At 36.3% G+C, this 14,496-nt stretch overlaps 1 protein-coding gene across 2 annotated transcripts in view; it reads left to right on the top strand.

The window, feature by feature from the left end:
• Positions 1–11,033: 11,033 nt before the first annotated feature.
• Positions 11,034–14,496, top strand: part of LOC306844745 (calcium-dependent secretion activator 1-like) — a 74,182-nt gene continuing 70,719 nt past the window's right edge. The window contains exon 1 of one of the 2 annotated variants that reach the window (XM_079377109.1): positions 11,034–11,611. In XM_079377109.1, the coding sequence (XP_079233235.1) occupies positions 11,273–11,611 (339 nt within the window). In that variant the 5' untranslated portion in view covers positions 11,034–11,272. The remainder of the gene's footprint in view (positions 11,612–14,496) is intronic. The other variant, XM_079377110.1, reaches the window with a different exon arrangement.

The raw sequence follows: 14,496 nt of genomic DNA on the forward strand, positions 1-14,496 counted from the left end.
CATACTCATTGAGTAGTTATGTTGTTATACAATGCTGCCATCTGCTGCTACTCATTCAAACATTCAGAATTCATAGTTATTTTAAATGTATAAATATTTTACTCATGATTCTTATCAGTTTCAAACACTCTTACAATCAGGGGCTTACTTAATACTAGACTACAGGGGCCGAAGAGGCAAGGGAGGCAGTGTCTCCTCAAACATAAATCATAAATATTACTAAATATGGCATTAAAAGTCTAAAAGTCACTCGTTTTTTATAAAGTAACGCTGTCCAACAGCGACAACCGCAGGTAAAGATACAGCGGTCCATAGACTTAATACAGAGATCCTAAAGCGTGCAGTGACTTTTCCCTGGCTCATTGAGATGAATGGGGGGAAGTCACGTGAGAGGAGGCAATGCCTCCATCGCGCTATAATTGGATTTGATCGGTTATGATTGGATGTGATTGGTTCCTGCGATAAATCCCGCCTCTTGTTTTCGTGCGAGCTCTCGGCCTGAATGAAGAAAATGATGGCGTTATTGACTAATTATAAAGTAAGTAAACAATCCTGCTTGGATATTACTGCTTTGTGTCATGTCAAAATAAAACTTGAAATGGTCTGAAAACGTGATGACTGCGTCAGTTTTGCGTGAGCATTCAGTGTGATGAAATGAAAGATATATCTTATGTGTGTGATGACCCGAAAATAAGTTGACTATTATAAAGAACAGCTGAACATGAAATGTATAATTGGTATTAAAATGATAAGATAAAATTAATATTAATAAAATACAAAATATAATTATATTTGTTCTCTTTTTATGTAATATTTATTTACCCAGGAAAATGTGACAACATTAAGTGTAACACACACACGCATATACACACACACACACACACACACACACACACACACACAAAACTGCCTCCTCATTTTAAAACACCCCCGCACGCCACTGCGTGTGTGCCTCTTGAATTATGAGGTACTCTTACTTTAATTCTCCACTAGGAGGGCTATTGTGTTTGAAATGCCTTTAAAGCAAAGATTTAAAGCAAATGCATGGAAGCTTTTTACATTGAAATATCAGTTTCAAAATTATTCTGATGGGACACTAAGTTATAATAATAATTCTAAGTTTGGTTTCTTATGGTTCCTTTTTTGTTGTTTCTAATAGTGGATGATACACAATGTAGAGAGGAAAAGAGATACATGAAACAACACAAACCAGCCCTACATGTAAACAGCAGCACTGAATGCTAACAATTGCTGTTTTTCTGAGTTCTGTTAACAGTCATTATGCGGGCACTAGGGGCTCAAAAACGAGACATTTCACTTTTAATGGTGATAATTATTTTTTAAGAGTGACTAAGTAACTTGAAGTCCTGAACTGTGGCTTCCTCATCTTTCCTGTTTTTGTGGTCAGCTTTCTCTGCTAAAAGCTACAGGATTACCTCCCCGATGTTAATTTTTAATGAAACATGTTGACATGAAAACGTGTGTCATAAACAGTAGCAAATGGGCCCAATTATGACAGTATTTCACAGCTGTCTTGTTCTCCACCTTCTTTTCCCCCACCCAATGTCTCTCTCTCTTTGGCTCATTGCTTTAGATCTCTCAAATGCCAGGATCCACTCAAAGCTAATTTAATTCTGTCTTCCTATCAGTTCTATGCTCACGTTCAGTGGGATTTTTGCATTAAGGTAGGCAACAAATATATGTCCCAGAATGGAGGCAATGATGCAGGCAACCTTTGGCAAGAAAACTCCTCATCTACACTGGGGAGATACAAAACTAAATCATGGTCTGCATAGTTACAGTAAAAGAGATTCAGCAGAAACAGCTTACAAGCAAGCAATTCTGCAACACAGACAGAGACTTTATCTTTAATATTCCTATGAAATGATAATGTGGTAGGCCTAAATGTAATTAATTATGCTTGTACTGAATATCATAGAAGAAAAATGAATACATTTATAATACAAAAAGAATTTCAGAGTACCTAATTAGACGTATCATAATATGCAGCCAACAATAGGGTTTTATTATGCTGCTGAAAGGAGAAAATTGCAGGTAATTTTGCAGCTTTGCTTTATCACATGTATGCAATGCTGCACTGTTGAGTGAATCAAAGCACTTGGTGTCTTTAGGCATGTCAGCCATGTATTAATCTTTTATGAGGTGATACACCAAGATTGAGTAATGGGTAAAGACTGATAAATTGCATTGTGTTTATAATTGACAGAAAAACCATAATAGCTTCCTACTCAACACTGTACGTTCATCTAAACGCCCTGTGTTCAAATACTTGCATATATCCCAGTGTATGTCTCTCGGAATAAGGAAGGAGTTAGTGTTTGGCAGGTGGATGGCAGGTCTGAAGCTCTGACAGCAGTGAGTTTTTCACTACGCCTGAAGTGCTGCTGCTCTTCACTGCATATTTAATGACTCTTTTTCTGTCTTCTTTTTCTCTCCTGTTCCTGTCTAGCCTAGGTACAAGAGGAAGAAGAAAGAAAAAGACTGATTACATGCTGTTAAATAGCAGACATACAGAATGCATGTTTCAGTGTAATTAAACTGATCTAAACAGTGTTTTTAAACCTTTTGTCTTTATACAGTCCCATCAGTATGGCCATTTCAACAACAAACCAAACCTGAGTTTTTTTATACAGTTATTTAACAATATTATTAATATGATTGAAATTACTAATTGTACAATGACTCAGTTAAAGTGCCCCTATTATGGGTAATGGCAGGAAACAGCTATTTCTACAGCTCCAAAAGCAGCACCTAGTGGCAAAGACTGAATTTGCATTTTCATTCAGACCAACCTGAAAAGACCAAGAAGTGGGCGGGTAATATGCTAAAGTTTCATGTTGATGTCAACATGAAACGGCTTTGGATTCATTTTAAAAACGACTCTTTCAATGATTCAGAGTCACTCTTTCTTTGGAGACAATAACTTTATACACTGTGCACTTTCAGATTTAAAACTTTGCAGGATGTTTTCATTCACTTGGAGATGTATTACACACTGCAGGAAAAATCCATAATAGGGGCACTTTAACTAAACATACTGGGTGATGAAAAACAGACTCACAAAGCTTTTTTTTTTTTTTTTTTTAATTGAAGCAGATTGAAAAAATAAACGTGTTTGACAACCTACTTAATACATGACTCTCATAAGTCGAATAGGCTAATCAACAGCTGCTTTGAATTCATTTGTTTTGAGTTTTTGATCTCCAGTTTTTGAACTCGAATGCTCCAGTTAAAGAAAGAGATCTGGATCTGGATGATGCACATTTTATATGTTCAGTTCTGTGAGACGAAATAAATAACGGAACGGGACGTGAATGTAACTGTAGGCAATACAAGGCTGGCAAGCATATTTGGTCACATTAGCTGAATTTCCCAGGCAAAATACAGGCAACCGTCTATGGGCTAGTTGCATATCTCCGCCATCTTGGATTTCCGGTCTAGCGAGTGTGTCCGGTTGTGCTAAACGCCAGTGCAGAGAACAGAATAAATACAAATATTACCTTCTATATCAGTGGTTTTCAATCCTGGTCCTGGGGACCCACTGCTCTGCACATTTTGCATGTTTCTCTTATATGACACACTCAAGTTAGTTCATGGATCTCTCTCCTAACGAGCTGATGATCTGAATCAGGTGTGTTAAAGGGAGACATACAAAATGTGCAGAGCAGTGGGTCCCGAGGACCAGGATTAAAAACCACCGTTCTATATTATGTTTAGAGGCTTTATAATATCACTTCACATGCAAATAAGATCTACACTACTATTATTACTATACTATAAATGTTAACTGAGCCAATGCATTTGAAACATACGGTATATATGTTTGGGTCCGGTTAATGAATGAAATACACTAATCCCTACTGTTCATGAAACAAAAGTTGAAGTTGAAGTTACCTTCAACACAGCGAATTCAAATAATAACCGATTTGAACATAAGTGAAATCTTCATGGGGAACTTTTTTGCACAGATACAAAATTTGTAATTGACTGTGTTTTTCCTCGCCGTTAAGCCTTTAATGTGGCCATACGATCCTAAAAAAATTGCCTAACTCAAATCTTACACATTTTATTTTGCTCTTTTCTTCATCATAATTTCCACTTGGTTTAATAATGCAGAATCCAAGTAGCTGGCCTCCTTGGTGGAACCTGCTCATCTACAAATGAAAAAACGGTCATTTCCATAAAATGAAAGTCTGCTGGGTCCAGTGTTTATTTTGATCTACTTACTTTTCAATGTATGGACAACATTTTTTTTATCATTTTTTAAAATATCTAAATTCTTTTGGGTTAACTATCCTTATAAGTACACCTGTTTGAAAATCACAGATCATTCATCATGTGATCTAATCATCATTCTTCTGATGAGGCTCACTTTAGAACAAGAAAACAGTGCATTTAGCCTTTGGTGTCACTGCTGTTCTGTCTGGTGTTGTACCAGATCAAGGACCAGTGCATTAAAGAGCTCTATATTTAGAAATAATGGTCCTCTTAAACCCGACTCTGTTCTAGAAAAGGGTACAGAGAGGTAAAAGACAGATGCCTGGGAGTATGCATGTAAAGGTGGTCTCATCAAATCAGTGTCATCTTTGATGAACCATATAGATTTGAAAGATGACTGAAGCATAAGTGAGGGGCTGTTGTGAGTCGTTCCACTTAGAGTAGGTCTAATTCTGACCAATAAGACCTGAGGACTTGAATATACTGTAGGTCTGATGAATATAGATCTAAAAGTCTGTACAGACGTACATGTGGTCATGGAAACTGAATAATAGGTGCATTCATCATACTTGTAAATAAGTGTCCTGTTTCATCAGTTTTAATAGCATAGAGAGCTTTTCAACCAAGTCTGTAAGCACTCAGACTCAGCCTTTGCCATTGACCCACTGATATTCACACATCCATTCATTTTCCCATGACTCTGCCTTGTATTTTCACACCCTGAACACACACACACACACACACACACAGTTTAATAATGTCACATGGTCAAGAAGAAAGGCTGAGCTTTTTCAGATGTTCTTTACTCCATGACAGTTAAAGAAACCATGAAATGGCTTGACGAGTGCTGTTTTCATGGAAGAGTTAAAACTGGTTTGTTTAAGAGACTGAACTATCTATCTATCTATCTAAAATCTGATGGGTCATGTGCCTCCTCGGTTTGATTTGGTTTGACACTTCTGAGTGTTCAGCATTATTTTATACACAGAGAGTATGAGAGAGAGAAGAGGGTTGGTAGGAATCCTGAAATACAGCAATTATGGAACTGTCATGGCATTAAAGTAGACTGAGGAAAAAAGGAACGGAGCGAGGATATGAAAATGGCAGGGTCAAGGCCAGCTCAAATCATTCTATTAATAACCCATTTTGTCTTTTTTCGCAGGAGAAGATTTGGAAAGAATGAAATGAACTGCTTCTGCCTCTATTGTGAATTAATCACAGACATATTGTCAGATTTTGATATCTAATTTGAAATCATGTAACACATGCACACAAACAGCAAATTAATAAAAAACAAGCTCTTTGACTTTATTTTATTTATAGCCTATTACTGTACATATACAGGGTGTGGTCTTCAAAATGTTTAATGCTTTAGACAATATAATGGAGTAGCATGAGCTAACTTTAAGAATAATATAAATGCTGTAAAAACAAATATATACAAAACATCACCAGAAATGGATTTGCTCTCCAAGCCAAAAACACTGCAAGCCAATATTAGCTTTACCATACAAGTTGGCGAACAGAGAGATGGCGAAACATACACTGAAGCTGAAGTAAAGCAGGGCAGAGAGAAACTCAATCAATTATTGATGGTTAAGATGCAGAGAGAGTGCTGCTGCAGATGGAGCAATGGTGGGGGATCTGGAGAACCATTTGTGCCAACATCCACTGGAGAAAGCCTGAACAGGAAGTGCTAGCATAGCAGCACTGTTCTGGAAACACCAGGGGTGGTTTCTGTGGTCTGGAACGCTGAACATCTGTGCTACAGTACATGAAAGCAGACCTCCAAAGAGAATCTTTCATGGCCTGTATAATCTGATGATACAAACTCCTGACTGAACCAGACACGATGCAGTCATTTGGTTTGAGAACAGTTTTTTTTTTTTTAAGTATTACTAAATGTATAGCATTCAGTGAGAGAGTGAGTATTTAGGTTATCCTTACATTAAAAAAGTGGGTTGTTGTGTGTACTGTATAATTGCTTTTGTTGCAGCAGGATATATTTTCATATCAGTTAGGTTAATCGACACATTTGAGGAGTGTGATTATTCTGAAATAAACCGAACACAGCTATATTTAGCAAATGTGTGAACATGCAGACGTGTTTTTGGAGAGCACCACTTTTACTGAACATCTGGTGTGATAGTCTGAACCATTGGGACTTTATATTTATAGTCTTAACTGCTAATTCTCCAGCAAGCCCCGTAGAACACAGTGCATGTTACAGTTGAAGGGTATTTCTGTTTGCCAATTTTCATGAAGGATATTTTTTTCTTTTTTACTATCCTTTTTCTTAGAATGAGGAGTCCAGAAGTCTTTGTTAAATGCTGTCTATCTTTTGCTTTACTTTGATTTCACAGTGAGTGAATAATCTTGATAAATGATCAAAATGCAGTCAGCATGATTAGAGTACATTTCCCCATCCATCAGGAAAATTCCCATAAGCCGTTCGATATATGACTACACATAGCCAGGGACTAAGTCTTGCCACAGGACTGTGTGTGATGATGACATTTATTATACATAAAGAATATAATGAATATGTTACCTTTCAAAATCATATGTTCACTAAATGATCTTTGTTTTGGTGTATTTGCTAGCGATCCATTGAAAGGAAAACATATAGATGAACACAGTAAGAGATTACTCCTGTCAATACTGAGTAATTTCAGAAACAAAATTTTTATGATTATAACCTTCTCATGCTTGAAACCTTTTTGTTGTACATTATTATAGAGTTATGCAGCTGTGATGTTAAAACCCGGAAGACTTTTTCATATAGGTTTTTATAATGGAATTTTTTAATTATATGAGCAAAACAAGGTTTATGGTAAACTGAATGCTTTTCTCTAAAATGTAAATTACACACACCCATATATATAAATTTACACTGATCATTATTATTTCTTTTATTAAAATGAAGTGTCCAAAGTCCAGTCCAAAAGTCTCTCTGTATAATTATTATGCAATTGTCATGTTAAACACTGTCTATCTGCACTATAGCTTTACTTTTGATTTGATAGTGGGTGAATAATCCTGATAAATGATCAAAATGCAGTCAACACGATTGGTGTATTTCCCCTATCCATCAGGAAAATTCACATAAGCCTTTGGATATATGGCTATGTGACTGTACCTAGTCAAGGATTAATTCTTGCTACAGGGCTGTGTGTGATGATAAAATTTGTCACAGTCACGAGATGGCAAGAATGTAAGCCAATAATGTAAAAAATTCAGTGCTGTCAAACACTAACTGAAATATGTATTTGTTTTGGAAGGCAACAGATCCTAAATCTTTTACCGTGAATGTTGTTTAACATGTCATAGTTGAGATAGAGCAGGCTGCCACGATAATTTATCTGATTTTCTTTCTTTGTGTCTGCTGTTTATTGATTTTGTCCCTTGTGGATACAATTGGAAACACCTTATGTTGTGATTTTGTTGCTCTATGACTTGCTGCTCCTTCAGTAAAGTCCCCAAAATGACCTTAAGACATGTTGCTTTCAGTGGGAAAAAAACTACAAAAACAAAACCCCCTACCACCAATGTGCCCTTGAGTCAAACACTTAACCCCAGGTTGCTCCAGAGGGACTGTTGCCATAGTAAGGGAAGTTGCATTGGATAGAAAAGCTTCTGCTAAATGGCAAAGCTTGTGAGGACTGTATGTCTCTCTGAGGTGTAAAAAGTTAAAGATTTAGGCCTATCTATATTTAGCCAACGGTGCACAACTACTGGAGAATGTCATGTCTGCTTAATAAATAATATTGATTAATAATAAATAAATAAATACATTTTTATTAATTTTGGCTTTCTGATCTTTAAAATCACCTTCACTGGTGTAAAGTATTCTGGTTGATTCAGATTCACATCAAATGATCATGTTTTGACTAGAATACAGCCAATGAATTAAAAAAAGTTATCACAAGAACCACAATTTTAAAACTTTTAATACCTCTAAAACCAAAGTAGTACATATATATAGAATGCCATACTTTCAGTGTGATTTTGAATTTATGGTGTTTAGGGATAGCATACTAATTTGATAGTTCATAAATTGTTTATGTTTTGTGTAAACAGTATAAAATATTGTTCTATGTTGTAAATAAAACAGATCATTAGAGTATGTTTTACAAGAAATTACTAGTCCAGTCTTTAAAAATTGAGGTTTAATTCACGGATACTGATTCTTTGTCATTATTTGTGAAATTTACTAGCAATTTCTGAGTGAAAATTGTTTTAACACCATTTTTTCAGAGTAAAAGCATAAAAAAATTACATAATAGCGTATATAGGCTATTTTATGTATATATTATATTTTAGGGATAGCCAGTTACTTTGGAAATGTAATGGTTACAGATTACAAGTTACCCTATCTAAAATGTAATAAGTAGTATAACTATTTCAATTACTTTATTAAAGTGATGCAACTGAATTCATATACTTTTCTTAATGTCTAATGTTTTCAACTGTTAATCAAATATGTAAACTAGGAATTTCAAGTCAGAGACTGAAGAAGGGAAAGAGAGAATAGAAAAGTCAAGGCATGAACTTCAAACTTTGGAGTGAAGAAAGGAGCTTTAAAATATGGACACAATTAAAGTTAATTTAAAGTGTTTAGAGAACATAGACAGAAAAACATTTTTATGGTTACTATTTCAAATGTTCCTCTTATTAATTTTGTTTTTACTATTTGTTGTTGCTTATGTTATAGTCATATTTTTTTATATATTGTAGAGTACTTATTCAGACGTAATCAAATTTAATGTCAACACAATATGTTCTTTCAATTGTTTGGAATTTCACACATGTATTGAGACCAGTGTTGGGTAAGTTACTTTCAAAAAGTAATTAATTACAGTTACTAATTACTTCATCAATATTGTATTTAAATTACTTTACTAATTACTCTATCTGAAAAGTAACTTAGTTACTCAATAAGTAACTTAATTATTCAAATCGCTAATTAGGCTACATCTTAAAATCCCTATAAACCTTAATAGAAATTAAACTCTATATTCTTTCAATTCGAGTCAAACATAGAATAGTTTAGCCTTTTAGCTTTAAAACAACTGTAATACTTAAACATTTTTATGAAAAATTTTTTACCACCTTTGGTTAACAAATAGAAATACTCTGCAAAATATCTGAATAACAAAAAGGCTTAAAAGTTAAACAATACATTTCAGTTTGGCAAGATGTTCAGGAAAAGCCCATCTAGTAAAATCTGTACAGGTTTATGTCAAAATAACACGTTAACTAATGTAGGAAAGAATAAATTACATAAATGATCTTCTCTGCTGAATAATGTCAGATCGCGCTGTTCTTATGAGGTAAATTTCTTATAGCAGGTCTTCTTTCAAAAATGATGAATATTAAATGATTTTCTTTTTTTCTTAATATTTTGCTTTTTTTTTTGTATCTAGGTGAGGGCATATGCGCGCAGGTGACTGCATATAATGAGCTCAGACACGGGAAAGACTGTACCTTGCTTTAGTTTCATACGGATTGCATAATCAGAAACATTAGTTTTTAATTTGAATCTGTGATTGCGTGCAGTTTCTGACGCTCGCTAAAGCGTGCAATCGCTTTCTTATGTGCGCTGTTTTACTGGTTTCACTTTCGCTTTCGAAACGATCACGTTCAGCAAGAAGGGGAGAGGATGGAAAGTGGGGGGCACCGTAACTCTGCCCGCGAATGCCCCCTCTTGGTGCCGGCCCTGATTTGAGTATTTAAGGTTTCTCTGTGAATCAGGAAAATCTGAAAGTGAACGCACCCGCACGCGGAGGGTTAAAGCCGCTGCATTCAATATCTTTAGACGGTAAATTTAGATTTCAAATTCAATATTGCTTTTAGAACTGTTGAAATTATTTACTGTATGTAACGCAAGTACTTTATAAGTAACTGTAATTAAATTACCTAAAAATGAACAGTAATCCCTTACTTTACTTTTTCAGTGGATAAGTAATTTAATTACAGTAACGCGTTACTTAGTAACGCGTTACACCCAACACTGATTGAGACGAGGATTTACACATGATTTATTTTACTCAACATATTGTTTATATATTTTTGGATTTGGTAAATATGTTGATAAATATGTTTGTCTGCTAATAAGTGCATATTTCCTGTGTTTTTAATTAAGATGCAGAATAATGGTTAATAAATAAGGGATGGCCCGCTTTACCAGAGCAGAAAATAAATTTGTCTGGAGTACATGACCTCAAAATGTTTATTGATATATATTGTATCTTGCAAGTAACACCTTATATGAACTGTATTCAAATTTAAATATTATAGCTGGACCTTAAAGTTAACAAAATTAAAAAAAACAAAACAAACATCTAGGTATGTAAATTACACGTTTTACAAAAGTGGCCCATTTTACCTGAATTCACCGTACATAATTTACTTACATGTAACTAGTTACTCCCCAACACTGGGGCTAGCCTACTAATTACATAAATAGCTCACAATTGTGATAATGACTGGTAAAAATATAGTTAAAAAATAAAGCATAGGCTACGTCTAATTTGAAATATGTTGATGTAATACGGCAAGTCCCTGCCCTGTAAGTGAAGGCCAGAGGTCAAATTAAATAACAGCACATTCTCGGTGTCAACTACCCTCACCATTTTTGCGACCGAAATGACCCGCTCATCCAGCACCGCGGACAGCGCCTGCGTCTCACGCGAGACTCAGCAGGATGTGGCCATCATTCGCTCTTTTCATTGCGCGCGCCCCTCCCATCCCCGTTCCTCCCGAGTCCCTTGAAATGACTGGCGAACGGAGGCACAGCACGGAACACGTATGCAGCAGCAGCAGCAGCTTCTTTGCTCTGGCCGTGTGAAGAGATTGCAGTGACTGCTTCCGCACCCGAAGTGTGTCAGGAGATTAAAAATTCACCGCCAGTCGACCAGTCCTCTGAATGCCGAACGCTAAGTCAACAAACTGATACGTTTCCACGCCGTAAACATCCCATCGTGCGTTTAATTCGCTTGTACGGTTAGGCGAGCGCCGTCAGAGAGCAAAAATGTTGGATCCATCCTCCAGCGAAGAGGAATCGGACGGGATAGTGGAGGAGGAAAGCCGAGAGGTGATGGCTCCTCAGTCCGGATCCTCTCGCATCTCCCCCAGCAGGACCAGCGAGAGCTCCGATAGGCTCCAGCCCGCCAGCCGAGGCTCCAGTGCGCGACCATCCAGCCCAAGCCCGTCGGCCGCCAGCGAGCAGGATAAGGAGGACGTGGAGAAACTGCAGCGGGAAGAAGAGGAACGAAAGAAGAAGCTGCAACTCTATGTCTTTGTGATGCGATGCATCGCCTATCCTTTCAACGCCAAGCAGCCGACCGACATGGCAAGGCGACAGCTGAAGGTAAGAGCGCGAGGTGTCCGGATCTCACCTTGAGAAAAACGTTATGCATTAAAATGCACCTTTTATGTCATGTAATCACCAGCAAACATGGCACTGAAACCCCGTGCGTATGTCAGGTGATATTACTCTTAAAGTGAGGGAGCATTTCTAAAATCACCGTATCCTGCATGGGACACCTATAAAATCACAGCCTTCATTTTAGGCTGCTTTTAAGCTCGAGACCCCAAACCCGAAGGAATTCGTGCACGTTCGGTCAAAATCGGCCGCACGAGACGAGCTCTAATTATAGATATTCTTCAAGAGTCTGATGGACCAAAATAAAGCGGTGTCATTGCCGTAGTACGGTCATGTGACTCGTTCGCATTGGAAGTCAGTGGTTGTGTGCAGTCTTGCGGCCATAGGATATTCAGTTCCATTTGCGCCATCTCTCGCGCCACTCATTCATCTTCCAAGGTGACTTTTGGCGTAACAGATGCGAACGCGGGATGCACTGTTCAGAAGGTCACAACGAACGTATTTATCATGTCACCTGATTATGGAAATACTTCATCTTATTTTATCATAGTAAATTCAAACACGATTAAGTAAGCACTTCACCATATTTTGGTTTCGTTGCGTTCTTTTATTATGCTATTTTACTCAAAAGCCTGTTAATAAACAAGTCTAAGTGAAAGGCAAAAAATCTAACTTGGAAATAGGCTACCTTGAGAGTTTCACTTGCATACAATTAACTTAAGACTGGAAGAAACAAAAGGAACCTGTTATAGCCATCCTACCATAAAAATGTTTCCTTGTTCAGAGAGGTATCTTTCAGAGGTCCCATCCAATTTCCCTCAGTTATTGATCCAAGCTGATCCCTGACTATTTACAACATGCTCTGAAACCACAGTTAACAGCTAGAGTTACTGCTATAGTAAGTGACAAAAGAAAAAAAAACATCTGTTCTTTTGTCTATTCTTATTTTGACAATCACATTTACTATTGCACACTTTTAAATAAATAAGAAAAAAGCTTAAAGCTTTAGAAAATCGAACAAAGATTTTTGTCTGTATGGATTTGACCTTATTAATGTTATTTTCACAGTAGAAGAAAAGAGAAAAAAATATAATGAACATGCATGATGTGTTAAATAAAAAGCCATCTAACATTGTCAATGTAGCAGCATATAGTCCAATATTTGCTTATGCAATATGGCTTAGTCAGATGTGAACACAATAGACCTCATTGAAAAACTGAATGCATCTGTCCCACAGTATTGTTATTCAATGCTAGGCAGCCGCACGTGAGGTCAAACAGCCCATTATACATGTAAAAGCTTTGATCAATAACATTGCAGTGGAGTACCTGCTGTTTGTCAAAGCTCTGATCATGCATGCTGGTTCAGATGGTTGAGTCAGGGCTGGTGGAATTTGGGTCATTACAACTGTTCTCAGAGTTGAGTCACTGTTCAGGTCTTTTAGGTTCAAAAGAGTCATTGCAGTCAATCATTTCAGTGACTCAGAATTAGTCTTGGGAATCATCAACATGAAGGACATCTATCAAGAGCACGGTCCAAGGAAGGGTTTAATTCTGTTTTTGTTGACTGAATTTAAGATGGCACTAACATCTTTGAGAGGTATGGTGAATGGTAAAAGACTGAGTTACAAGAGGCTTTTAAAAACGGCTATACTCTACTACATAGATTGATTAACTTTTCCAATATAATTCATACAGTAAGTTAATAAGATTCAATTATTATTATTATATATGACAGCATGACATTTTTCTTTTTACTCACTGAATATAAATCTGAACATAAAATCATCGCACATAGGCCTATATAGATAATGGATGGAAAATGAACCCACACATGTACACATTAATGCTTATTTTATACAAAATAAAAAAGACTGGAGTGTTAGGTGAAAAATATAATTTAATAAAAAAAAAACTGCAAAAATTTGATCCTCACAAATTAATTTTGGATTATCATCACTTTGATTCATTAAATGTGTTTTTTAATCTCTTCGGGTTGTGCTACTTTATTTGCAGAAAGCTTGACTACTAGTTTTAAGGGTACTTATTCAGCTAATGTGATATCAGTGGAGCTCAGGGGATTGAAGGTAATGGCTGTAGCATATGTCTCATTAAGTAATCACAGTTTTTCTATCATTAAGAAAATCAAATCTCCTTCATGCATTATTTCTAATGTGAATGGAGTAGCTTTCGGTCTCTCCTGTATTACTGTAAAAGCAGGGACATAGTATATGTCCTTTATTAGATTCATGTGCAAATGCTAATTATAATGTTATCCAAAACATTATGCAAGGTCATTCTGAATGTCCTTAAAGGCTAACCAAAGCCATATCAACGGACATAATAATCTATTGTAAAAATATAATGCATTCTGTCTCACCAGAATTTCACATTTTTCTCCTTCACTTATAAATCAAAAGCATACATTGGGTATATTATTATTCAATTTGTTGTCAATTTTACATCTGTTTCTACTCCTGGATATCACTGAGGGTAGCTACTGGCTAATAACAAAACTTATGAAATTTTTATTTATTCACAAAATACCTTGAAGCATCCAAGTATGCAGTGTTTACATCTAAAGGACTTATCGTGGCTCACCTCTTCAGCAAACTGCTCGTTACTCAGCCTTCCAATGCTCAGCAAGTTCATTATAAAATTCAATAATGTTTAATGACAGCCTCAGTGTTTCTATATGAATCATATTTCATTTTCTTTCCTAGTTTAAGTCCAGGAGGTCACTTGTACAGTGTTTTTTTCCTTGGACTAATTTGTATGCTGTCAGCAGCGTCTCCTGTACTCACCCTGTATCTGCTCTCATGAGCCTCTGGTCTGGGCCGAGAGCTCTTGCTTGAACCCCAGATGATACA

This window comes from Barbus barbus (assembly GCF_936440315.1).
Source record: "Barbus barbus genome assembly, chromosome: 25".
Classification (NCBI taxonomy): domain Eukaryota; kingdom Metazoa; phylum Chordata; class Actinopteri; order Cypriniformes; family Cyprinidae; genus Barbus; species Barbus barbus.